The sequence below is a fragment of the Hemicordylus capensis genome, chromosome 2, assembly GCF_027244095.1.
Source record: "Hemicordylus capensis ecotype Gifberg chromosome 2, rHemCap1.1.pri, whole genome shotgun sequence".
In the NCBI taxonomy this organism is placed as follows: Eukaryota; Metazoa; Chordata; class Lepidosauria; order Squamata; family Cordylidae; genus Hemicordylus; species Hemicordylus capensis.
Window position 1 is genome coordinate 105,469,291 of NC_069658.1, and position 27,379 is coordinate 105,496,669.

A 27,379-nucleotide genomic window follows, 5' to 3' on the forward strand; every position below is an offset into this window, starting at 1 on the left:
CTCTATCTAAGGTCCATCTGGCAGATCCATAGGATAGGATATTCTCTGTGGTAGCCCTCTCCTTGTGGGGGGTCCCCCCCATTTGACATTTTAAATATACATTTGTTCTGGCTGGCTTTTCCCACTACTAGCTAACTGAAAATGCTTTTAAAATTGTGTTAATTCTCTTTGATTTGGCATTTGTATGGTTTTCTCATGTGATGTTTTAACTGATTCACATACAGCATAGCGCACTGCACAGAAGGGTTGGAAATGCACTTTGTTGCCATTCATTCCCAAATTGCATCCTCGCATCTAGTGAACTCTCAGAGTCTCTGCAGTCCAATGGGAGTCTCATTGCTGCAGTGATTGTGCAATTCATATGAGCCATGGAGGCTCTCTAAATTTGCTAGATGCAAAGACAAGCTAGATGTAAAGATACACGAGATGAACAACGGCAGTGCGTGTGTCCGGGCCAGTGCTCCCTCTAAGGGATGCATGTGTGTGTGCCACTCAGGTTGGATCAGGAAGGCCCCATTCTGAATGCATGTGCGCACACACTGCCTTGATACTGCCGCTCAGAACAAAAATAATTCCGCACACAGACGAAAAAAATTAGAGAAAACACTGGTCCAGGCCTTCCATGGCTGGAGCGCTGTGGTGTATGTGAGTCACCATATCTTGCTGTTCTATTGTATTTTTATTCCTATGTTGTAAGCCACTTTGGAACTTCTTATGAAAAGTGAAAAATGGTTTTTTAAAATTAAATTAAATTAAAATTAATTAATTATAAATTTAGAATGGAAATAGATTTGCCGACAGACAGGGCGGTATCTGATTCGGCAAGCAAAATCCCCTAAGGTGTGAGGGTGGCAATATTTCAAATATACCTGAAGTGGACAGAGTAGAACCAGGAGTAGAACAGGCAGAAATAACAAAAATCTCTTTAAATATATCAGCAGCAGAACCTGTCAATGAGGCAGTTAGACCCTTAGAAGATGAGGGCGTGAAAGGGGTTATTAAGGAGGATAAAGTATACCCTCTCCAGAACTGAGCTTCTTAGGTTTAGAGGCTGAATAACTGGACCAATTTGAGGTGATGAGGGAAGATGTTCTAAACGGTCTCGAAAAACTAAAAGTGAACAAATCGCCAGGGCCAGATGTTCTGAAGGAACTCAAATGTGAAATTTCTGATCTCCTAGCAAAAATATGTAAGTTATCCCTACAATCAGGCTCGGTGCAAGAGAACTGGAAGCAACTCCAATTTTCAAGAAGGGATCCAAGGTGGATCTGGAAAATAACAGGACAATTCGCTTCACTTCTGTGCCAAGCAAACTGATGGAAAGCATACTCAAGGACAACATTGTTAAACACATAGAAGAATAGGCCTTGTTGAGGGAGAACCAGCATGGCTTCTTCAAGGGAAAGTCTTGCCTCACTAATCTTTTGGAGTTCTTTGAGAGTGTCAACAGGCATGTGGATAAAGGTGATCTGCTTGACATAGTATACTTAGACTTCAAAAAAGCTTTTGACAAAGTTCTCCACCAAAGGCTCTTGCGTTAACTTAAACTTAACAGTCATAGGATAAGGCGACAGGTTGATATGTGGATTGATAATTGGTTGAAGGACAGGAAACAGAGGGTAAGAGTAAATGGACAGTTTTCACAATTGTAAGCAGTGGGGTCCCCCAAGGATCTGTACTGGGACCAGAGCTCTTTAACTTGTTCATAAATGATCTAGAAGTTGGAGTAAAAAATGAAGTGGCTGAATTTGCAGATGACACTAAAATATTTGGGGTAGTGAAATCCAAAACAGATTGTGAGGCACTCCAAAAAAGATCTCTCCAAACCGCCCGGGCTTCCTTCAATTGTATTCATCCTCCGAAACTGATGTGAGTGTTAAGACCTGTAGTTACCAGAACAGCATGTCTTTCTCTAGTACCATTAAATGACTTGCTTCGTCCACAATTTTAAAAACCTTATTTTACTATGCTTTTTGTTACCACTATTCAGGCTCATTTAAGATTTCTTTACTTCATGAGCTGAGCTTCAGTGAGGGGGGACCATTTAAAAATCTTGTCTATGGGCCCACCAACTGTACTACGCCCCTGCTCGGAGGCATCTGGTGGTTCACTGTGTGAAACAGGATGCTGGACTAGATGGGTCTTGGGCCTGATCCAGCAAGGCTGTTCTTATGTTCATGATCTATAACTTAATCTCAATTTCTTCCTCATGGTAATAACTTCGCAGTCCAGGCTGGGCTCCACTGGACTTTATTAGGCCCAAGTAAAGTATCCCTTTCCCCTCCTCCATTGGGCCCTGTTTAAAAACCCCATACCTTGTCTGTAAGTAGATTATTTTTCTCATATAACTCTGTATAGTTTTGATATGTAGGAAACATTTCTTCTACAAGTTTGATTTCCCCTTTACTTTCACTTATGTGGCTCTGTAAGGGAAAAAAAGACAATGGTCAGCATTTTAATACGTGCTTGGATTAAACAAATGACAACAAGAAAACCTAGATATTCAATCCCTGCTCCCACCCCCAAATGCACAATGGTTTCAGTCTGACAGAGCTCTTTGTAAAGTTGGAATCCTCCCTTATCAGCTGTTCAGTGGTGAAGTTGGTGGGAATGAATCCAGCCTCTGTCACCCTTCCTGAACAGCATTTTAAAAATAACTACTCTAAGAATAGTTCAAGGAAGTTATCCCAGATTTCTGATCCACCCACACCTACTAGTGCAATGGTGAGTACCCCTTATCCTCTTCCCCCCTTCTGCTTTCTTTCTCCCTCTTTCTCCTTCCTTCTCTCCTTTCCCCCCTCTTCTCCCCCCAATCAGTGCTAAGGGGGAAAGGGAGGGCTGGGCTCGGGGTGGGGGTGGAGAACTGGGAAAGGCTTTGAAAAATATAAAATTTCAAAAAACATTAAATTTTAAAAAAAATAACTACATACAATCCTGGCTCTTGGTTCAGGCTACAGAATCTCACATATAAAACCAGTTTGAATGTGATTCTTCATCCAGCTAGGGACACACACACAGCATTGGGTACCTCAGCTAGAAAGACTGGGATGAATAATAAGTTGTACACACTTTATAAATACTAAATCCTCCACATTCAACATTGAATATTCCCTGTCTGGAATGGGTCCATATTCAGTTTGGCTTTTGTTTATTTCTTCCAAATATCAGGACCTCACATACCACCAGCCAGCGTGGTGTAGTGGTTAGAGTGCTGGACTAGGACCAGGGAGACCCGAGTTCAAATCCCCATTCAGACATGATACTAGCTGGGTGACTCTGGGCCAGTCACTTCTCTCTCAGCCTAACCTACTTCACAGGGTTGTTGTGAGGAGAAACCTAAGTATGTAGTACACTGCTTTGGGCTCCTTGGAGGAAGAGCGGGATATAAAATGTAAAAATAATAAAATAAAATAACCTGATTTTAACCACTGCCTCTTTGAGTGCTCATTAGGCTTCTTTTTCTAGCAATCTCTTTAAGCCAGGTTCTCCACATGCCCCTTAGAAACCAGACATTTAGCTAACCCAGTCTACAAAGATGGGAATGGGATGAGATGAGTATGGATGTGCACGGACCGCAGAGGCACGGTCCGATGCCGGGGAGAGCGCCGGAGGGGGAAAAGCAGCGGGAGGGGTAAATACAACTCCCCCGCCCTTAAAACGACACACACACACCCCGGTGTCAGACTGCCGGACCGGGCAATATGTGAACCGGTTCACAGGCCTCCAACATGGCTTGTGGATCGGTTTGTGCACATCCCTAGAGATGAGGCCGGAACCAAAATGGGACCAAATAGGGATTAGTGAAGAATGGTAAAGTACCAAATGAAAATGGGGAGCTGGCTTGTAATTTGCCATTTGTGCATTAGATCAAGCTTCCCCAACCTGCGGCCCTCCAGATGTTGCCGAACTACAATTCCCATCACCCCCAGCTACAATGTATTGTGGCTGGGATGCAGGGGCAGAGCCACCATTGGGCCAACGGGCTCAAAGAACCCGGGCCACTGACCAATCAGGGGCCGCAAGAGCGGCCCTGACACGCCCCCCACGTCTGAAGTCAGATGCAGGGAGGCTAGTTTAGCTCTTGAGCGGGGGCCGCGCGGCCCCTTCGGGAGCTAAACAAAGGCTGGCGCTGTGTTCGCAGTGCCAGCCAGGAGCGGCTCTTCCCTGCAAAGGCAGGGAAGAACCGCTCGTGGTTGCACGCTGCGAACGCAGTGCCAGCCTAAGTAGCTCCTGAAGGGGCCATGTGGCCCCTTCAGGCGTTAAAAGACTAGCGCAGCCCAGGAGCATGGCCCCTTCAGCAGTTAAAGGGCAACTGAGTTGGCCAAACGGAGCCTCAAGGCTCCGTTCAGCCAGACCACGCCCCCGCATCTGACATCAGATGTGGGGGCATGGCTAGCCCCAGCGTCTGACGTCAGATGTGGGGGTGGGGTCAGCGGGGCCACAGCGGCGGCAGCACACAGGCCGCCGGCAGTCCCACTCCACCAGTGCTGGGATGATGGGAATTGTAGTTCAGCAACATCAGGAGGGCCGCACGCTGGGGAAGCCTGTATTAGATTATATAACATGTTCTATGTCAGTTCACCACACTTTAGTAATCCTGCATTAGATTACTATCTTCTGGAGAAGTGAGAAAAGAAGGTAGCTAACAAACCCACCAAACAGCTTCCAAAACAGCTTCTGCATCATATCTTACCCAACAGACAGGATAATGGAAAAATTAAGAGTGTGGCTTGAATGTCAAAGGACCACAACATTCTCTAGTAGCAGAATGGCCATAAGAGGTGACTTACTAGATCGACTGGTTCAGGAAGTTGTTGCTAGCACTGCTTTTCTGCTGGCTTCCAGAAGGTGCTCTGCTTTTGTTTGAGACCACAGGTGTGAGGTTCTTATTTTCAACATGCTCAGGAGTCTCACGGGATCATGAGTTCTCCATTTGTTAGCACATGGGGATCAGTCACTTAGCAGGCAGTGGGACAGTTACCCCAGATTTAGCAGCTCCAGAGCCAAATGGAAAGGGAACTAGCCTCACGCCTTTGCTTATGTTTGGGGATGCCTAAGTAGACTTAAATTAACTCGCAAAAGTTAGCTATTCATTAGATTCTCTCTCTACACAGAGACAGACCCCCTCTTGGTCTATGTCCCCTCTACAGATCCCTCAAACAAGTTAAAAACCAATTACCTCAGCAGGGAAGTCAGATAAGGCTTTGCGATGCAACTCCATTCCTATCAGAAAAAAGCTAAGCGGACGATAGAAACTCAGGGGTGTACTTATTAAAATACTGATTAGTTTACTAGGTTCTTCTGTCCTAAGAGATACCATGTTGCACGTCCATTCACTCCATTAACATAACAGGGTACATTGACCTATTCAAAGCATCGGAATCAATTGTAAATTTTGTTTTTTTAAACTTCAATCTGTCTCTCAGATCATTTTCCAGCCACCAAAGCTTTGCACAAAAGTGATTCTGATGTGGAACTGCTCCACTCTGAGCTAATTTCCCCACACAATGCCCAAACACAATTTTGAAGTGTTCACCAATCAACCCAGGGCAGTTGCATTAACAAAGTCCAACTGGCTTACCCACCACACAATTAGAAGTGAGAGCCTGTAAATTATTTTATTTATTTATCATATTTCTATGCCGCCTGATATGTGCATCTCTAGGTAGTGTACAAAATTAAAACACAAGTATAAAACCGAATAAGAACAGTTAACATTTCACAAGTTAAATAAAAATAATCTTGTAAAATAAAAACAGATGCAATAATTTAAAATTAATTCAGTTAAAAGCCTGAGAATAAGGCTTAAGGGTCTTCCTAAAAGCAAACAGAGGAGATGCTCTTATTTCAAAAGGGAGCATAAGTACTCTGAACCCAAGCTTAATTCCACACACACATCGCATTCAGCATGCCATTTCACACCCCACATACTCACTTGGGTGTAGAACATCAAAACTGCCCCCAAACATGTAGCTGTAGTATACCAGTGGAACCAGGGGAGATGTGCACACCCTTGCTTCTAATCACATGGTGGGCGGGCATATCAGCCAAACTGGCCCTATGCCAGTTTATAGATGTGGTGGCACTACAATGTTTCCTACATGGAAATAACTTCAGGTTCATTCTTGCCTGCACTCACATGAAGGGAGTAGCATGTTAGGCTGTGTACAGAACAGAGATCAGATTCCGATTCAATTCAAATACAATTGATTCCGATTCAATTCAAATACAATTGATTCTGATTCAATTCAAATACAATTATATCGATTCACTGATCTCAATGAGCAGCCCATATAATGAGCCAATGCAGAGGGCCAAACTAGATCAGATCTGATGCTTTGCCCATAGAACATAATGAAAAACCATGGAAATGCCTACGCTTTTTATTTGTTGTAATAGGTCAAAATAAGGGATGGTAGGTCCTTATTATGGCTTGATGCCACCCTAATTAGAATAGGTCTAGGGCGGGGTTTCTGAAAAGGTTATTTTTTTAAAGTTTGAAGTGAAATGCTGTTACAGATTAATCCCGCCACCCCAAAGGAAAAAATGTGTTATCCCCAGTGGGCCAATTCAATGTGGGTATTTCAGAGAATTTTGCATCAGATCAGCACTGTGCCAATTGGATCTGATTTCTTACAAACTTAGGAAAAATCTTAATAGAGACTGAAGAGCATGAAAACGTGGTTTTAGCGCTACACTTTCTCTTCCTTATTCTATTCTATTCTGATTGTATTCTCATCTTCTCACGTGTCCTCAATTTCTATGCATTTGGGTATTTTTAAATATTCCATTGTTTATACCAATTGCTATTATATAAGTTTATTATACTATATCAAAGTATTTGTCAGTCTCTGTGCAAATGTGAGAACTTGTTCCAGCAGACTTTTCCAACATGGCATATATACCCAGCATATATCCAACAAAATATACACCCAGAGCATTATTATACATGAGGGTAGATTTGATGTAGGGAAATAGCATATGCACCACTTTTAAAAATTGTATTATGAGATTTGTGCAATGGGCTGAGCATACGCAACCTTGAAAAACTGCAAGGCAGGCGAGAAAAAAGGTCAAAGCTTCATGAAATGGTTAGACTGCTTAGAAACGGGGGGGGGGGGAGAACTAGCCTTATAAGGCTAGTGCACACATAATGTATCTGAGTACTCTCTCTCTCTCTCTGTGTGTCTATCTATATATATATGAAACTCATAAAATATTAATACATTAGTGTAGGTACAAGTGGCAAGAGTAAATGCTCATCATCTCTGATGTTGTGGGCACTAGTCAACAGGTTTCTATGACACCTGAATAACTCTTTCCCCACAATACTTCAAACTGCAGTATTCTTTGATATCTGGCAATAGTTCCCCACAAAAAAGCACCACTTTGGGGGACATCTGGATTCTCAACAGTAATTAATAGGGGTGTGCATGGAACCATCTGGCCCAGTTCAGTCCATCAAACCCCCCCCAGTCCAGTCCAGTCCAACAGGTTTGGGGGGGGGATTAAATGAAAAATTAAATGAATTAATTGAAAAATAACTACCTGTAGCCCCTTGCTGTAGGCCGCAGGAGAGGGTATGTGAGGGTTCCCCCTCCCCCTGCCGGCCTCCCTCATCACCACCACAGCCAGGTAAATGTAGTATTTTTGGCCCTGTTGGGCCTCCGTAAAGGAATTTGGGCCTCCATAAAGGCATTTGCCGCACATGTGCAAATGCCTTCTGCAAGGCCGTAGGCCATGCCAGGCCTCACAGAGGGCATTTACACATGTGCAGCGGTGGCCAAAATGTCCGTCGCTCGCCTTTTCGAAGGCCAAACAGGGCCAAAAATACTACATTTACCCGGCCGCGGCTGTGATGAGGAAGGCCGGTGGGGGGAAGGGGAACCTTCATGGACACACACACACACCCCGCGGCCTACAGCAAGCCCCCTGAAGGGGATACAGGTATTTATTTTTTATTTAAATGAAAAAAAAATTGCAGACCTGTCGGACCGGACCGGCAGTTGAGTTCTGGTTAGGACAGAACCAGGGGTGGGGTTCGGTTCTATCATGAACCCATGAACCGAACCATCGGACCGCAGACCACCGGACCAGTTCTGCACATCCCTAGTAATTAATTAATACCTGCACATTTGTTGTACAACCAAACCAGGTTCCTTTTACTAGTTAATGGCACTTGATTCTAATTTAAGATCTGAATGACACTGTAAGTCAGAAGGCCCATTCACACATTATGGTCAACACTTGTACAACAAGTGTACAGTGTATACAAGTACACATCTGTACACAGGACAGTCATTCTCATGTTATGCTGAACAGAGGTACAGAAGTACGCTTCCTATCTGTATCATACATATGAGGGGCCTCTATCCATGTTAACTTTTAAAATGAACACACACAAACACATGTAAACATGAACACACAGACATCTGTACACTTGTACAGAATGTCTAAAACGGGCTAGAATTCTATGAAAATCATGTTGAAACAAGGCATTTGAATACACAGATTTGCATCATGTGCTATTTTTATAGGCTTCTGTATGCTAGATTTGCATTGTACCAAAACAAAAAACCCCAGCTAAGGGACTCTCAGATAGCTGTTTATAAATGTCCAGTGCCTGGGTTGCTCTGTATGTCTCCTGCCCTTGGCACAGGGATGATTTCTTCACCTGAAGCTGAACATATGGACATAAGGGAAATTGCACTGAGATTGCATTGGGCATTCCATTTCCTATGTATATTATGATGGCAGGTCCTGACATCAGAACTTGTGAGCTAAACAGAGGGTTACTTTTTTAAAAAGTTATAGTTTATTTGAAAACTGCTGGATGGGTGGGCTTTCACTCCCCCCTCCCTCCCCCAACAAAACAAAAATCTTACCTGCACATGAATGTCACTGGCCTTTGCCAGGTTACCAAGGCTATGAAGTAATTCCTGTGTACAGGATGGTCCAAAACGGGGCGTTATGATGGGCTGTACCTTTGAATACTGGAAATATTCAAACAATATCAGATAGACAGTAGCTAACTGTGCACAACAGAATGCTAAGCTATACCTATGATTAGCTTGTTTCTTTAACAGTTAAAATACTCCCCTATTAAAAGGGGTCACTTTTACATGTGAAAATATTACCTTTTTCAAAGCACACTACTGCTGCTACTACTTCTATTACACTGTTTCTGCTCTGCTGTGACTCAACCACAATGTATACACAGCAAAACACTGATGTCAGCTAGCTAGCACAAAGCACCCAGTATGTGCAAGTTCAGGCTTCAATTAGTCATTATTCATGAAGAAGGTTCAACTAAATTACCAGAAGGCTTGTCTGTTGATTCATGTCTGGCATGAAAATTATTGTGTATTTAAAATGACTTGCTGTATTTTGTATATGTATATTTAAAACCACAGAGAAACACACAAAATACAACATTATCAGGAAAACGGGGGTGGGGGGGGAGATAAAATCCACTGATTATTTGTGGGGAGCAGAATGTTAATTCTGACAGTCCTCACTCATACTCTTCAGTTAATATTATATTATAATGCTAATATGATAATTATAATGCTAAGGTTATAGTGCTCTTATACAAATCTTTGCTGCAGCCACATCTGGAGTACTGCACACAGATTTGGTCACCATATCTTAAGAAGGATATTCTAGAACTGAAAAAGTTGCAGAAGAGGGCAACCAAAATGATCAGGACCCTGGAGCACCTTCCTTATGAGGCTAGGCTGCAGCATCTGGGGCTCTTTTCCTTGGAAAAGAGGCAACTAAGGGGAGACATGATCGAGGGGTATAATATCATGCTGTAGACAGTGGACAGACAAATTTTTCTCCCTCTCTCACAACACTAGAACCAGGGATCACTCCATGAAACTGAAGGTCAGGAAATTTAGGAAAAACAAGAGGAAGTACTTTTTCACACAGTGCATAATTAATCTGTGGAATTCTTTGCCATGGGATGTGCTGATGGCCACCAACTTGGATGGCTTTAAAAGAGGCTTAGATAGATTCATGGTGGACAGGTCTATCAATGGCTACTAGTCTGGTGGCTGTGGGCCATCTCCAGCCTCAGAGGCATGTTGCCTCTCAATACCAGTTGCAGGGGAGCAACATCAGGAGAGAGGGCATGCACAAACCTCTTGCCTGTGGGCTTCCCAGAGGCATCTGGTGAGCCACTGTGTGAAACAGGATGCTGGACTAGATGGGCCTTGGGCCTGATCCAGCAGGGCTGTTCTTATGTTCTTAGTTACTGAAGAGATAGACTTAGTCAAGAATCCATGATTATGCCCAAATTGGATCTGATAGTGGCAAACCCATCTCTTTATATGACATTCTGGCTCAAACAAGTATAAAGTAGGGGTTGGGAGGGAGACAGGTTTTAAAAGCACCAGGTGCACTTGAACATATGAAGCTGCCTTTTACTGAGCCTGAAGGTGTTTTGTTGAAGTCCCATTAAACTTAAGACTTCTTGTATGCAAAACTTGTACTCTGCTACTGAGATGTGGCTCCTCCCCTAAAAATCAATGAGAGGCAGATACTCATTGAAGGAGGTTAGTCTGTCACCATCACCTCTAGTTTTGGCCCTAAGCTGAAATGCAAAGCCAAACACCCCACATCCAGATCCCTCTCAGCTTGTCCATACTGTCTAACCACAAACGTAGGAAAACATCCCACAACCTATCTTTTACATAGGGTGGGTTCACACAACCTGCTGCAAGTCAGGAAGCAAGGAACTTGTCAGTAAATATCGGTACATGAGAGAGAGAGAGAGCGTGCTCCTGTTGGGCGTGACATCTGAATTTACTCAAGTCCAATTCCCATCCCACTTTCCCCAAGATTTTACTGACTTCTGTCACCAAGATTTGAAGTTGGCTTGACAAAGTTGGTAGAATCTTGGTAACGTGGCACAGGAACTGGACTTGGATGGATTCAGACGTCACACCTGCTGGGACGGGAGCATGCGCTTTTGCAAACTGACATTTTACTGACAGTTCCCTGCTTCTTGACTTGCAGAGGGTCATGTGAACCCACCCATAGAAAAAAAGCATACACTGAAACCCTGGCATGATAAGCTATCATTGCAGGAGGGCAGGGTGAGGAGAATGCAGGTGTACTTACTTTCTTCTCCAATACTCCTCTAACAAACCTGAAAAGATAGAGAAGAGAAATTAAAACACTGAAAGAATATTAGTATTGCATTTTAGTGGTTTTTACATATGGATCAGTCTCATGTATATGTATATGTATATGTACACAGAAGGAAAGCAATTTAGGTAAGAATAATTTGAAACTGTGAATGCTAGATCAATCCAGGAATCAACAACATTTCATAGAGGTTAATGAGACTGCGAACATACACCAACTAAGGATTTTGACCTCAAAGCGACAAAAGCTGGTGGTAATTAACAGCACACAAATGGTCATTATTCTGCTTCCTGTGACAACTAAATAGATAACATAAAATCAAGTGAAAGCATGATTATATACTACAGTGGCAGTATTTTTTTTAAAAGAAAAACTACTTTTAAAAGAAAAAATTTGGCTGCATATTGCAAAACTGAATGTGTTATATTTTTATAGTCCTATTTTTAGATAGCATTCCCTTAAGCTTCATTTATACTACTTATGCACACTGAAGATTTTAGTGAATTTTTAGATCTAATTTTAAAGCTTTCCTGTATGAACACAAAACATTTTATTTCTTCCTCCATCCCCCTTTTATGAGCATGTTTCTGCTTATAAAGTTTATACAGAAATGTGAATGTCTGTGAATGCTTCTGAAGAAAGGACAGACTTTAGTTTTACAGTTGAAATTCATAGCATTTTTTCTTTCTTTGACACTATGGGTGAGCACATTGAGTGTGTACTGTAGTATCTGCTATAAATCTTTTTGACACAGCTGTCTGAGCAACTGGCTTTCTACCAATGGTGAACCTGTTGTGTACAGGCACAGTACCCATTATGCACAGCCACAACCAAGACTAGCTATTTTGCATGCCACCAAAAGCTAACTTAAATATGGGTGCTAAAAGTAGTGCTTCCTTATGCATACAGAAATGTCAAGACGCAATTACATTCTAGGGCTGTGTGAAGTGTGGCACTGTTTCAAATCAGATGTGTTCTCAGTTTCATTCAGTCCTTCAGGAAAGGTCCATTAATGGGGAATATCTCCCACTTGTGCAGTGCCACAAAAACAAACACCAAGGTGATAAGGGATCTTGGCTAAGCTGCCCTCCAAAACTGTAGATGGCATTTACAGCTAGTCATTGATGATTAACACTAAACATTCATGTACTGAAAATGTGGGTTACCCAATATCTTTTGACCAAAGTTTTATAGCTGCTTCCCTCATTAACTCAAAAAAATCTTATGTTTGTTTAACTAAGCTTTATTCAGGAACAACTCCATTTTTCTCTTTCCCCTTTCCCCTCCTTTTCAACCTCCACACTCTTTACAGGATCCCCACCGGGGAAAATGTTAAAACAACAAAATACAAAAGATTACTGGATAGAATACCACACATTCCTCCCCTTTATAACAACCAAAATTGAACGGATTAAAAATTTAGTGACAAAGTCTTTAAGTCTTTTAGGTGGTCCCCTGTCACACACACTTCTCCTAAGTCTTGAGTTCTCTGGCACAGGAGCTGTTTGTTCTTCTGGTACTGAGGCTCACCCATCACTTTAATCAGCCCAATCTGTGGGGTCAAAACTGGAGACAAGATCAAATTCCTCTTCAGTTCCCCTCTTGAGATCAGATTCCCTTTCCTCTTGTCTCATAGTATGCATGCTGGAAAGTCTCCAACTGTTCCATTTCTTTCCATCATCCAATATGATAGAATCTCCTCAGATTTCGATTATTTGTTTTAGTCCCAAATATCAGGAGCATCCCGTTCTCACTTTATAAGGCAAATATAAACAACAAAAACTCCCACCTGAAATGTTTGCTGTTTTGCACCCTGTTTCTGATCTACATACAATTTATTTATTTATTTATTGTTGCTTCTTCCTTACCCAATCACGAATCTCTGCATCTTCAGGGAGAGATGGCACAGAAAGTCCTATCAGTTGTTGCCATTGGGTAAGTTGGTGGTAACTTTGCATCCTCTCAGTAGTTCAAAAGGTGATTTTCCTGTAGTAGAATGAGGAGTAGTTCAATGAGCAAATAGATTTTCACGGATTGCCTCCTTCCAGGGTTGCTGTTGAATAGTAGCCAGTTGTAAACTTTATTTCATTAATCTGTTCATTCTTTCCACTAAGCCATCCCTTGTTGTCAAGGGATGTAGCCAGTAGTCAGTATGTAGTCAGTGTCTGGTTACATTTTCAATGTGTGTGTCTATACTTGGCCACCAAACACTTTCTGTGATTTGCCTTTAGTCAAGGAAATAGTCTTGTGTTTCATCCCATGGTTATGCAAATATTGCTCCATTTCAAATGAGGTAAGCTGTGTCCCATTGTCAGTCATTAGCTCTTTAGGAAGACCTTCTCTTGCAAAAACTGCAGCCATGAACTGTATCACTTTATCTGTAGTAATGTTGTCAGCAAATGAAACTTCAGGCCACTTGGAATACTAATCTACCATCACTATAACAAATCTTTATTTGTTATAAAGGTTATTATATCCAGAGCAAGTTTTCCCCAGAGACAACTGAGATACTCTACTGGAGTCAAGTGGGTGGTAAAGGTCTTCTGTGATTTGTTACATACAGCACAAACCATATATAATCAGTGCCTGGTTACATTTTCAATGCGTGTGTCTATGCCTAGCCACCAAAAACTTTCTGTGATTTGCCTTTAGTCAAGCTCATGCCCAAGTAACCTTCATTGGCAATTTTGATCACTTTTGCTTGTAAGGAGGTTGGCACCACCAGTCAGTCCTCAGCACCAGCTCATTGAGAAGGGACAGCTCCCTCACAATGTGCATGTATGGTTGAAGATGTTCAGGTATCCTGTTTTTGTATGGCCATTCATTAGTTATGTAAGGATTAAGTTCAATAAGTAAGTAGTTGATCAGCATTGAGGGCCACTTTCCACTCAGAAGATGAGATCACTCCCATGAGTGGATGAAGCTATTTGCACAATTATTACTCCTTCATTTTTATCTTCTGGGATTTAATTAATTTTAATTTAATTTAATTTAATTTAATTTACATTTTCTATCCCGCTCTTCCTCCAAGGAGCCCAGAGCGGTGTACTACATACTTATGTTTCTCCTCACAACAACTCTGTGAAGTAGGTTAGGCTGAGAGAGAAGTGACTGGCCCAGAGTCACCCAGCTAGTATTATGGCTGAATGGGGATTTGAACTCCGGTCTCCCCGGTCCTAGTCCAGCACTCTAGCCACTACACTACGCTGGCTCCCTCCAAGAGGGATCTGCTCTTGGCCTGGAAGTGGAAGCCAAGATAAACAATCTGCAGTTGTATTCTGAATACCTGGAAGATATTCCACCTGGAAATCAAAGTCCATAAGTCAGGTGATCCATTTGGCTATTCTTGGGGTTGCTTGACTCAATCCCCAAGTAGTAAATAATGCAGATAGGGGTTTATAATCTGACTGTAAAGAGAATTTTGTGCCCCACAAGTAAGACCTTAAGTGCCTCACCACCCAGAAACACGCTAGTGCTGCTTTTTCAATGACAGAATACATCTTCTCTGATGCAGTAAGCACTCTGGAAACAAAGGCAACTGTAACTTCCCTCTCCCCTTTTTCCTGGGTCAAGACAGCACCCAAGCCATATTCAGAAGCGTCAGTGGTTACAATAGTGTGCCTCTTGGTGTCAAAAGAAATGAGAGCAGAGCTTTCAGCAATGGCCAGTTTGACAGTATGAAAACTAGCCTTGCAGGATGCATTCCAGTTAAATGTTGTTTTCTTTTTAAAAAGAAGATGCAATGGAGCAACCTTTGAGGAAAATTGTCTAACAAATTTAGACTAATACTCAGAGTCCTAAAAATGAGCAAAATGCATCTGTTTGATTGTTTATCTGATGCTTCCCAAATAGCTTTCACCAAGTTTGTTCTGGGTTGTACAGCACTCTGAGATATTGTAAGGGTGTTCACATGGCCTACATGGTGGGCAGGCAAGAGGGGAGAAGGCAGGGTTCCATCTACCTTCCTCCCAGATCAGAAGACAAATGTTGTCAAGAGCTGAAACCACGCTTCCAGACAATCCATACTGCACCAAGCAGTGCAGGTCTCCAGGAGCCAGGACGAAACATCCCAGCCTCCAGAATCCCACAATGCACCATGTGCCAAGCATAGTACTACATAGGGGGATTCCCCCATCAGTCAGGCATTCTAGGTGCACATCTCTGTGTGTACTCAGGCTGCAAGCAGCCCAAGCACAGATACGATCCTGACAGCTGGGTTAAGGGCACACTCGTTCCCTTAACCTCGGCTAATAGCTGGGCTAAAGAGGTGGGTTTGGTGGCGCAGCAGCGCCAGGATCCGCATGGATCCTGGTGGTTCCCATGGGCAGTCAAGCCAAGGCTTGGCAGCTCATAAGAACAGCCTTTGTGTGTCCCAAGTACGTCACTGAGTGAGTGCAAAACTGGCATTTCTCTACAGAGATAGTAAGTCCATGTTGTCAGAATTTTCTTAAGACTTCTGTCAGTTTAGCATCATGCGTCTCAATGGTTTTACCATACACTAAAATGTCATTCTGAAAATAAGTGATGCCATCCGTAGTCCCAAAAATTGTATGCTTCATTCTTTGAAATACTGAAGCTGTAGAGGCTAATCCAAAGGGCAGTCTTTTGAATTAAAAAATATGTTCTGGGATAACATCTGATAAGGCTATGTATTTGTGAGAACGTTTGAGCAGAGGAATTTGATGATAGGCCAAAGACAAGTCAAAAGTTGTGAACACTGAAGCAGCAGCAGTTCATTAAAACTGGGTAATAAATGACAATCCACTACCATGTTCAAGTTCACATCTCTTAAAATCAATGCACATTTGAAGTGTACTATTTGATTTTTGTACAAGAACAATGGGAGAGACCCATTCTGAGGAACCAACAGCCTTTATGATTCAGCATGCTGTAGTCTTATGAGTTCCTCTCTAAGTGGTTGGCACAGTGCTATGGGTAAGTTCCTCACTTTGTGTTGTACAGGTATTACATTTGCCTTCATCTGAATTTTATATTTGAAACGTATGGCAGTGCCAGGAGTATCAGCAAAGACATGCAAGAAATCAGCAATCATGATGATGCTCCATCATCAGCAATATGGGTTCTGTGCTATTTGGGACTAACACTATCCACAGATCTTTCTGATGTTTCCAGCCCAATATTGAGACTCCTTTTTGTGACACATACACTTTATCTTTTGCAGTACATCCTTTGTATTTAGGACAGCAGTGAAGTATCCATTTATGGCAATAGGGAAACCTCCATATCCCCATGGGTGGATGTCTGAAGGCTACAGATGCAGTCTGCAGATCTGATGTTGTAAGGAGCTTCTTGTAAAGCATATGGGAAATGATAGTGTACGGAGAACCAGAATCAGCCATTATCCACACTTCATGGCCATTAGGTTTTACTTGACAATGTGGAGACGCAGGCTCTGAGTCTGTCATACTTAAACCGCTGTCGAGAAGTTGTTCATCTGCCTTATCCTTATCATATAGTTAATCACTAATGGAGTGGACTGCAGACTTGCAAACCACAGCAGTGTCCCCTTTTCTTGAACCTGTTGCAAGTGACCTTCCATGCAGAACAGTGAGCAAAATTGCCTTTGTGGGCAGTCTCCACATCAGTAGCATTGGGAGCTCTTTCTTTCTTGTGCTGCCACTTTCTGGGGCAGTGCCATACAGCATTCTTTCTAACAGAGAATTCCAGAGGTTGCTGACTACAACTCCCAGCATCCCCAGCTGCAATGGCCATTGGCTGGGAATTATGGGAGTTGTAGTCAATAACATCTGGGATTCCCTATTAGAGGGAACACTGGTTCCATATGAGAAGATTGGTTTTGGAAGGATTTAGACTGAGCAGCCTGGATTTCAGGAAGTTGGTTTTGGGGTACCAAAGAGAGTGATTTGGCACAGTGAAGACCATCTTTCACCCTCCTAGCCATCTCTATAACTTTATCCAAGGTAAATTTCAGTTCCAGTAGCAGTTTTTTATGCAGTTTGGAGCAGTTTGTGTTCATAACAATCTGATCTCTGATAATTTCATCAATAAAGTTGGCAAACCCATAGTTTAAACTTAAGGCATGCAATGCTGTGACATATTGATCAATAGATTCACCAGGCAGTTGAATCTAACATAGAACTTGTATAATTCAGCAATCACATTCAAAGTAGGGTTGAAATGATTATCTAAGGCTTGAAGAGCAACTTCATAAGGGTTGGCATCCCAACTTGGTAGGAAACGGCAAATGAGTATATATTCTTTGGCCTTCAGGGCCCAGGCAGTGAAGCAATATAGTCTTGTGCTTTGCTAGAGTAAAGTCAGAAGTCTATAGAGGTAATTGCAGAAATAGGACCTCCATTGTTTCCAGGGAAGAGCAGATTCTCCTGGGGTGGACAAGAAAAAAGGTGGTGGTGAAATCTAAGCCATGCTGCAGTGAGCATCCCGTGAAAAACAGGATCCAGGAGTGATAAGAAAAAAGTACCTTCAGAGGTTGTGCAGGTCAGGGAGCTGGAGAAACAATCAGCAGCAGCAGCAGTAGCATGCAGCAGTTCAGGAATGTAGATTGCTTTTCAAGTAATGCAATGAAATGAGGTTGCAGGAACATTCACACGCTTTGCAGGCTCACACACATAGCTGGTTCATAATTTTGTTGCCAAATGCTTTATAGCTGCTTCCCTCATAAACTCAGAGCAATCTTCTGTTTAACTAAGCTTTATTTTTCTCCTTCTCCATTTCCCCTGCCTTTTCTTTCTGACTCCTCCCCTCCACTCTCTACAGGATCAACCCTGGGACAAATGTACAAACAACAAAATACAAAAAATTACCGGATAGAATACAAGGTGATGTGGGAAATACATAATCAGAATCTCCTGAGTGTTTTTTAAAACTAATTTGAAGTCCTATTAGTTTTTTAAAACTAATTTGCAGAACAGTGGGAGGGATATTTTCCGGCCATCCTGTTTATCCAGTCTAATCCTACATCCCCAAGCTATTAGCTCTGAAGAATAAAACATACAGCCCCATCCCAAACTCTCAAAATAACCTAAACTCTACTCTAAAGTGAGATTTGTGTTTCTGTAGGTGTCATAAGCTCTTACTAGTAATTGTTTATGATATTGCAAGTGAAACTTCATGCTTTCCCTTTCCAGCACTGAGGGAGAGGAATGAAGGAATAGCAGTTTAATGTCTTAAACAGGAAGTAGAGGCGAACCATTGCAGGCTTATTCTGCAGGCTTATGAGAGTTATCCCTCTCTTGAACCTTCTTCACGCACCCCCTCCCTATATTTGGCATGCAGACAGTATATGGCACTACAGTTGATAAATAGAGATATAAAGGGACTATTATACAAAAAGGGGAACAGGCTGTGGGGCATATTGACTGATCATGGGGAAAGCCCCTAGAGGAGTGTTCACTGTATGGAACATATTGCTGAATGTAGGCCTAGTAGCTTTGACCAGCCAGCTTTAAAACCTCTTTATAAAGAAGCCATTTACATTCCCTTTCAAAGCTATTAATATGTCTTCTCCAGCTTCATTCAGAGTACATTTCATTCAACTGAACAGTATTACATTGCACTGAAATACACTGTAGTTATTTTTTTTAGCCATCAGCAAATGTAATAAAAGCAGCTGAAGGAATGGCAGAGAAATGGCAGCGAGGGTGAAGGTGGAAGGTTTCCTGAAATGGTGGCAAGATGGAAACTGAGTGATGGACTAGCAGTTGCCTGGGATGCTTATTTGGGTATAAGGACTATAGAAATGTAAGAGCTATAGCCTCCCATTTCCCCTTTACCTCTTTCCACCTATCTTCCCTTTTGTATTTCTTGGTCTTAATTAGATTGTGAGCATACAGGCAGGGCCTTGTTGTTCCTTTTAATGCACAACAATCAGTACATGATAAGTACTTTATAAAATAATAATAGATTGTATGAAGGATCAATATATCTTAATGCTTAATAATGTATATTGAAACTTCGACTTTAAATGCTGTTGATGATTACCTGATCCTACAACTCTCTCTCTCTCTCTCTCTCTCTCTCTCTCTCTCTCTCTCCCTTCCTCCCCCACTCCAATATGGGTGCACAAATAATCCATAAACCAGTTTCATCTGCCTGCAATATGTTATTGTACAAATTTTAAGCATTATGTACATTTTAGGATATAGATATAGGCTTTGCTAGCCTCTGTGACTTTTAATTTGCTAGCAAAGTTATATGTACTCAAACATTTTCAGGTCAGCACAGTCACTAGTTAATCTACTGCAATTCATTTTCACAGGGGCGGAGCCACCATTGGGCGAATGGGTTCAAGGAAACCGGGCCACCACCAATCAGGGGCTGCACTTCATGGCCCCGACACGCCCCTGCATCTGACGTCAGATGCGGGGGGTGCTGGTTTAGCTCCCAAGTGGGGCAGTGCAGCCCCATTTGGGAGTTAAATGGCCGGCACTGCATTCGCGGCATGGCCAGGAGTGGCTCTTCCCTGCTTTTCAGGGAAGAGCTGCTCCTGGCTGCTCTGAGAACGCAGCGCCAGCCTGACTCCCAAATGGAGCCACATGGCTCCCTTCGGGAGTTGGACAGCCAACGCTGTGTTCGCAGCACGGCCAGAAGCAGCTTTCCCCTGCCTTTAGGCAGGGAAGAACCGCTCCTGGCTGCGCTGCAAACGCCAGGCTCTAACTGCCGAACAGAGCTGTGCAGCTCTATTCGGGAGCCAGACCATGCCCCCTGCATCTGATGCGGGAGCATGGCTAGCCCCTGCATCTGACGTCAGACATGGGGGCGGCGTGAAAGGGGCCACTATCCTGCAGCTGGGCACAGGCCGCTCGTGTCCTGGCGCTGCGCCTGCATTTTCAACTGGCTTATTTCAACAGCCCAAGAGAAATCTCAGAACATGTGTAATAGTTTCCCCTACTGATCTGTAGTAAGCTTTTAGTAATAAGGCAAGTAGGAACAGACACTTTTTAAATAAGTGCACTTGAAAATATATTCAAGAAGAAATGTGTCTCCCTCCTTCATTACATATAGAAAAATAGGTTGCCCAGTTTGTACAGCAAGAATTATCAGCATTTTACCTTTCGGTCTCCTCGATGGTTTCAGTAGTCGTCTCCTTATACTCTGGAAAACTCTCATTTATATCCATGCAAACTTTACCCACAAATGCTCTTTGGCCAAATTTATCTGTAAGAAATGAAAGAGAATAAAACTCAAAATAATGTTTTCCACCAAATTTCTGGCAAGTTCTTCTTCTAAAACAGTTCTTATAGATTGTGTTCTTATAAGCACACTTCATAGCTACAGACACAGGTGTTCCCTTGGAACACAGTTGCAGGGGGCAGAGCTCTTTCTGGCCAGCCATTTCTGTGAGTGTCTCCTGATACACAGGGGCTGTAGAAGTGTTGTTAAAGCGTGGAGGGTTAAGGCAGTCAGGACATAATGCAGTGGTGGATTAATGGAGAGGCAAAGTAGGCATTTGCCTACAGCGGCAAAATTTGAGGAGCAGCAAAATTTGCCCCTCCTCAAGTTTTGCTGCCCCCGTCTACGGGCAGCTGTGGCTGCAGCAAGGGTGTAGTGGGCGAGGAGAAAATCCCCCCTTTTACCTTATATTAAAAATGCAAACTGTTTTTGTTTAAGATAAAAGGGCGGCAAAATACTTTTTGCCTATGGGCGGCAAAAAGCTTAATTCCCCCTGACATAATGATTATTGCATATCCACACATCAAGCAGTGGTCTTTCTTCAACATTGTTCTGAAAGTAATGAGATCATCAAATTTTTTCTTATGAAATATATATTTAGTCAGGTGATGCTGCTGTGTGGTGGGGACCTCCGAGTAGCCACATGAAAAAGGGAAGATAGGTGGATGAGTGGAGGATCATCCCAAGCAGGTCAGCACTGGGATTGTGGGCAGCATAGCAGGGCAAGCGTATTCCTAAACTCTGCTTTTTAGCCAGAAACAACAAGGAAGGTTTTGTAGTCCGCTGCTGGGTCCTACGGAGAATGGACTGCACATCTCCCTTATCAATCAGCAACTGACTTTCCCCCCATTAATTATCCTTGTGGGAGCTCAGTCCACAGGCCAATTGGGCACTAGCCCCCCATGCCCCTAGACACAATGCAAGCTGATTTTTTTAACCAAATCAACATAAGTAAAGGAGCATTCCATGGTGCAGTTCAATAGATCAGAGATTGTCCATTCACCTCTAGTCTTGACCTTCTCTGTATGTACTGTACCTCCTTCTAGCCAGCCTGCCAACTGTCTAGGCAGTGCTCCAACTTGTACCTCCCCCTATAATAATGTACTCCAAACTGGAGGATTTTATCCAGGGTGAATGACATCTCAAATGGCACATTGGCCTTAGTGAGAAAATCTCAGCCCCGCTAAATTCTCAGGAAATGTTGGGCAGAGACACTTTGCCACACTGCCTAGTTAAAATATTCAGTACATATTTTCTTAAATCATTCCTGTGCTGAATCCCCAGTTGACTACCACAGATCAGGTCCAGAGGGGCCATGTAAGGAAGGGCTGGTTCAACCAGGAAAGCAGGCTTAAGAGACAAACTTGCAAAAATTCCAGATTAGAGAAAGGGAGGATAGATCTGACTCTTCAGTTCAGTCACTAATAAACTTCTGCTCCCAATAGCAGAAGAGAGCAACTCCTTAACAGTTGCTAAAAGTTAAGAAATGTTCTCATTATAACAATCAATGGAAAGAGCTTGGCCTCTGTATAATAAGGAAAAATGATAGAATATTTTGGGAATTGGTGGCAAGTGGCACATATATGTATAATTCTATTCCAGATGCTCACATTTCAGCAGAAACATGGTTCCAACATTTTTCAGCCACCTATAGTATTATTCAGAATGAATCAACTACAGAATATCCATCTCCTAAAACAGACTTACTTCCAACCTGGCCTGCAATCTCAGAACCAGAATACAGATGGTTAATTGCCTCCCTGACTCCTGGGAAAGCCCCAGGGGAGTCTAAAAAGGACCTTTTGACCCTTCAGCTACAACCTTGGGATTCTTTCATTGCCATTGTATGCTTCTTTATTGTTAATACATTTATACAATTGTCCATTTTGTGAATTGTCACAGATGGGTTATGAATTTGTTTGTATGGCATCTTTTGGATACAATGGGTTTTTGGTAATACGATATTGATTCATGGTATGTAATTTTTCCACAGATTACTATACATGGTTTATATACATAATTTTATGTATATGGTTTTTTTCTATTATTGATAGATTACTTTTCAGGTTACTGACAGAACTGCACTCCAATCTCACAGCCAGGGTGAGAGTGGGTGGACAAGCATCTCAAGAAAGGAGTCAAACAGGGCTGTTTACTGGGTCCCTTTTTATTTAATTTTTATATTAATGACATTGTTCAGACTATGGATTCACCAAATCTCTTTTCCCCTTCGCTCAATGGATGGAAAGTTTCCGTCTTGATGTAAGCCTGTTATATGGCACTTTTTCTTATACTGAGATTGGGCTTAGAAGAATGCTGGCCAGATTGGCCAACTACTGTGAAAAAGAAAAACTGAACTGAGGAACAATGATGATAAAACAAAGGAGGTAGCCTTTGTACCCCTGCTAACTGAGCAAAGAGACACTTTTTAAAGTGGCGATTCTCTTATATTTATCAGGGGGAGACAACTGGTCTTATCCAGCCCCAGCACAGCATCCCTCCAGTGGCTGTTGCTGGTATCTGCCTTATGTTTCTTTTTTATTGTGAGCCCTTTGGGGTCAGGGGACTATTTTATTTATGTATTATTTAGTTTTCTTTGTAAACCACTTTGTGAACTTTGGTTGAAAAGTGGTATATAAGTATTTGTCGTCGTCATAGTCACCTTCAGCAGTAGAAATATTAAGCACAGATGGTTAATCAATGCCCAGCAAATAGAGCAATGTTCTTCTTTGAAATATCTGGGTGGTTTATCCCAGGAGTTCCTTTCAGGGAGAGTATGTCTTAATGCAGCACTAATAACCACATGATGAACAGTGGAGGCTACTTTAAATTTTTAAAGACAAAGTGGTTGCCTAGCTGGAAATAATACAGTACAACCTTTTAAGGGACATTTTTGGTCTTCCTCAGGGCACTCCTGCCACACATTTAAGAATGGAGCTACCCCTCAATTCTCCATTAAGAGTTCATTTGGCATTGTTAAGATACTTCATGAAACTTGATAGGCTCCCGGAATAAAATTTAGTGAAATCCTGCTATTTGCGTTATCTAAAAGGGAACCAGTGGGAAAATATCTGTCCTACATCATGCAGCTGTACTCTTTGCCCTTGCTGAGGGAGCTTAAGTCTTAGAGGAGGGGGAAATTCTGTGACTGGCTCATTAAGTGGGATGCTGAACTGGTGCAGCACCTGAAGTTTTCTTCATAGTACCCTCACTTCATTTAGTTCACAATATCTGGTCAATCTCACCAGCACAACATTAAGGAAGACATTTACCACCCTACAATTTATGCCTTTGGAGTACCTTGAAAGGCAGATTTCATGAAGTCCTCATGGAACAGCATCTCTGCCCTTGTGGTCAGAGGCAAGTGGAAGACATTAAACATTATGTCCTACACTGCCCCTTTTATGATGTAATAAGAGAAAAAACAATGGGATAGATTATTGATAATTTTATGGACTCTGAAGTGGAATGTGTAACCTATCTCTTGGCAGATGTGATAATTTATGTTACTTATTAAATAGACATTTTTGCCTTGATCTCTTTTTAATTTAGAAAGAGATTTGTCCCTGATAAATCCTCCATATTGGCTAAGTTGAAGCCTCAGGATTAGCCTTACATTGTTCATTATTCTAATTGAAGGCCTAGTCCCATGGTACCTATTAACGTTGTAACAGCCGTTAGAGATTTAAAGGATGTCATAATTTCATTTTAGTGCATATAATAGTTTTATGCATTTTATCAATTAGTTGGTTTTTGGTTATGTCTGGCTTGTGGGTTTTTTGCTATGGGGTTTTTGTGTGTGTGTCTGTTTGTTGCTATTTTTATGTTTTATCTATATGCTATGTTATGACCTGTGGTTACAACAATAAACTTTATTCTAATTCTGATTCAGTGGTGTAGTTAAAACCTGCCTGTACCATATAAACAACATGTACAAAAAAATGGGATCTGGTGTAGTATAGTGGTGACATATGAGAGCTATAAGCCATGAGGTCCCCAGTTCAAATCCCATCTCAGCTGTGAACTCATTAGGTCCCTGAAGGCAAGCACCCAGTCTGAAATATTGGGATAATAATACTTACTAGCCTTACAAGATTAACTGTAACGAGGATTGACTGATAAAAACAAATGTGAAGTTTTGAATACTCCAAAAAGTACTATATAAATGATGACGGAACATCCATCGGCTGCCCTGTCTTGTGTTCGAGGAAAAGGCTGTGATGCAGGTTTCTTGTTCCTGATCCTCCTGCATCCCAGAGTGCTGTAGTTAAAGATTTGATGCCAAATATCTGAAGAAGGCCTGAAGGCTAACAGGCCAGCCAGATATTATACGACATTATTCCACATTGCCCATGAGGAGGGAGCCAAGGCTCTCAAGCACATGGACATCCGAGCTTGTCTATGAACACTAGCCAAACAAGCCAAAGCAATACAAGTGGATCAGGAGGACATCCAGGATAGCCAAAATCCTGCGACATTGAACAAGACCAAGGACTCTTGGTTTTTACATTCGAGGGCTCTCCATGGTTTCCTTTGGCCATGACAGACCCTAAAAGGACACAAAAGCGGGGTGAGAGTTGATTTGATCCACTTTTTTTCATAGCAACTATGTATTGGGGTTTTTTTTTTTTTTTTGGTTGTTTATTGATACCTTGTTTATTACCCCTGTTTATCTCCTTGGGACGAGAGGCCGTTGAGAGAATAGTAAGAAAAGAAACTGCCCCCCATATAATGGCTATGTATACAAGGTTACCTCAGGAAGAGAAGCCATAAAATGGCTTCTAAGGGGGGAAATGTGGAATGAGGGGAAAATGCCTTTTCTGAAAGCTGCTTTGTAATCACTTTGTTCTCATGGAATGGGAAAGTGTCTTTGCAAAAAGTGTGAGACAGAACTCAGGTTTGCACTGGTCAAGAAATGGTTAATAGAGTCTGCAAGTTGCCTTGCCAAATTGCAAGCTGTAAAGTCATAAATTTGCTGACAAGCTAGAGGGGGAAGAGCCCCCCTTTCCTTGTATCTCCTGAAAAGCAAGGGCCAGCAAAAAATAACACCTCAAGGATAAAGAAGGAAGGCTTGCTTATCAACGTAGAATAAAATGCTTCATTGTACTAAGAGGAATGTTTGTCTAAATTAGCAATGATTATAATATTTGTAATATGACGGACAATGATGTTAACCAATGAAACGACTGGTCCCTCGGCGCTGAATGTTGACGCCCAGCTATATAATTATGCCAAAGTATAATTACCCAGAACAAAGGCAGCTGCGCGCGACTCTCAGGTTTACCGTGAGGTACTGGGAGAAGCCACCAGCGCTGGGTTAAATAAATGGTGATTTTGCTTCTTTCAATCATCCTTGTTTGTTTGGTTTGTGGTAACTGGGCCTCCCAGGTAACATAAACACTAAGTACTAATACAATGCATAATAAAGTTATGGAAGTATTACCATAAGATATGGCAAGGTCCACAGGCTTAGATGACTTTTTAAAGAAGGATTAGACAAATGCAGGTAGAGTAGGCATACCAGATCATTAGCCATGATAGCTACATGAAATTTCCGTTTAGTTCAAGGGTGGGGGCAGGAGATGACTATCTCCATCATGCTTTCTTTGTTATCTTTTCAGAAAAATCTGGCCACTCATGAAAACAGAATGCAGAGTTAGAGTGAGATTTGGTCTGAGGCAGCAAGGCAATTAGGATGTGTTAGATACAAAGTTACATGACTGGAAGTCTGCTCTCTCAATGGGGCTTCCTGCTCCTCCTGCACGACATCCCCTGCACTCTCCACAAAGGTTCACCTGAGGTCAAGGGATCATCTGGATGGTGGTGGTGGGGAATAGCTGAAAATTGGGGAAGGGGGACCTTACAAGGGCAGAAGCTCTACATCTACCCCGGTAAACAAAGACTGTATCTCATCACTCAGTTAAATTACACAGATCAGAATCACAGTCACAAAATAAGTCTATAAAGATCATTCTGCTGAAGAAAAAATGATATCTAGGTTGGCTTCAACTAGCAAGAGTACTTTTAGAAATATCTTCTGAAATACCTTCATCATTTTACCTATTATATCAGCAAGAAGCAAAGAGGCATCTGTGTGAATTGTTGCAAAGTAGCAGGCTGTAGTTGTGCCATTCTTGAGTGTTCGTCTCTATAAAAAAGAACTCAAATTTTAGTTACTTTCAGAGAAATTCATTTCATGAACAGAGTTAGACAGTAATGTCTAGGCCACTAACTTCAGGTGTCACCACAGTGTTATCAGTTGCTGATCAAGTAGCTTGAAGATTGTAATCACCAACTAAAAAGTCTTCTGCTTTATTTTTCATTTGCTATCACCGCTGATTAGGCAGGGTTTTATAGTGCTTCAAAAATCTACAAAATGTTCTTGACCAGAGGCAACAGTCAGAACAAAAAGGAAGTAATGGGTACTTTACAGGGAAACAACGTGTTTATAATTTTACCTCCAAGTCATTTAAAAATGATTTGTTTCTTGCCTGAATGGTGCTTTTATAACACTTCAGTAGTGTGACTCCTTCCCTCTTCTTTTTAAATTCCACCTCCTCATCATTTTCATGGGTCTGGGCTGGGCTGTTCACATTGCTGCTTTTTATTGCATTGATTACGGGTTTTTTTTTACAGTTTTCCAAACCTTGGTTTGTTCATACAGCAGGCTTCTCCCTATCTACCCCACCCATTTCTGGCCAATACGGTGGCAGGAGAGGTAGGGATACCTCGCCTCCTGCTTTCTATTGGCACATTGTAAGACAACGAGTGGACACTGCATATGTACATGCATGGTTTCCTGGTGTGTGTGTGTGTGTGTGTGTGTGTGTGTGTGTATCCCAATGCTCTAAGGGAAACATAACTGCATGGAAGCACAATCCAATGTTCTTAGGAAACTCCCCCTTTATATTTATTTTATTTTTCTTTATTTTTAAAAATGGTGCTCTTGTGCAAGACCACTGGTGTGCTCGCTCATCCAGCTGCCAAAATTACTGCCATGTAGCCTTGAATAAAAGCTTTGTCTGGGACTCTCATGAGTGGCTAGAACCTG

The 27,379-nt window shown here is 42.1% G+C and overlaps 1 protein-coding gene and 1 long non-coding RNA gene across 6 annotated transcripts in view; one reads left to right on the plus strand and one right to left on the minus strand.

Annotated features, from left to right (window-relative positions):
* GDA (guanine deaminase) overlaps nucleotides 1-27,379 on the minus strand; it is an 86,965-nt gene that overhangs the window by 30,809 nt on the left and 28,777 nt on the right. For all 5 annotated transcript variants that reach the window (XM_053293714.1, XM_053293712.1, XM_053293711.1 and 2 more), the window contains exons 4-8: nucleotides 26,389-26,476; nucleotides 20,208-20,313; nucleotides 11,128-11,155; nucleotides 8,886-8,993; nucleotides 2,316-2,423 (exon numbers count right to left, since the gene is read on the minus strand). In XM_053293714.1, coding sequence (XP_053149689.1) covers nucleotides 2,316-2,423; nucleotides 8,886-8,993; nucleotides 11,128-11,155; nucleotides 20,208-20,313; nucleotides 26,389-26,476 — 438 coding nt within the window. The remainder of the gene's footprint in view (nucleotides 1-2,315; nucleotides 2,424-8,885; nucleotides 8,994-11,127; nucleotides 11,156-20,207; nucleotides 20,314-26,388; nucleotides 26,477-27,379) is intronic.
* On the plus strand, nucleotides 12,425-25,675 carry LOC128344144 (uncharacterized). Its single transcript, XR_008315696.1, has 2 exons — nucleotides 12,425-18,897; nucleotides 21,931-25,675. It is a non-coding gene; the product is annotated as an uncharacterized LOC128344144 (long non-coding RNA).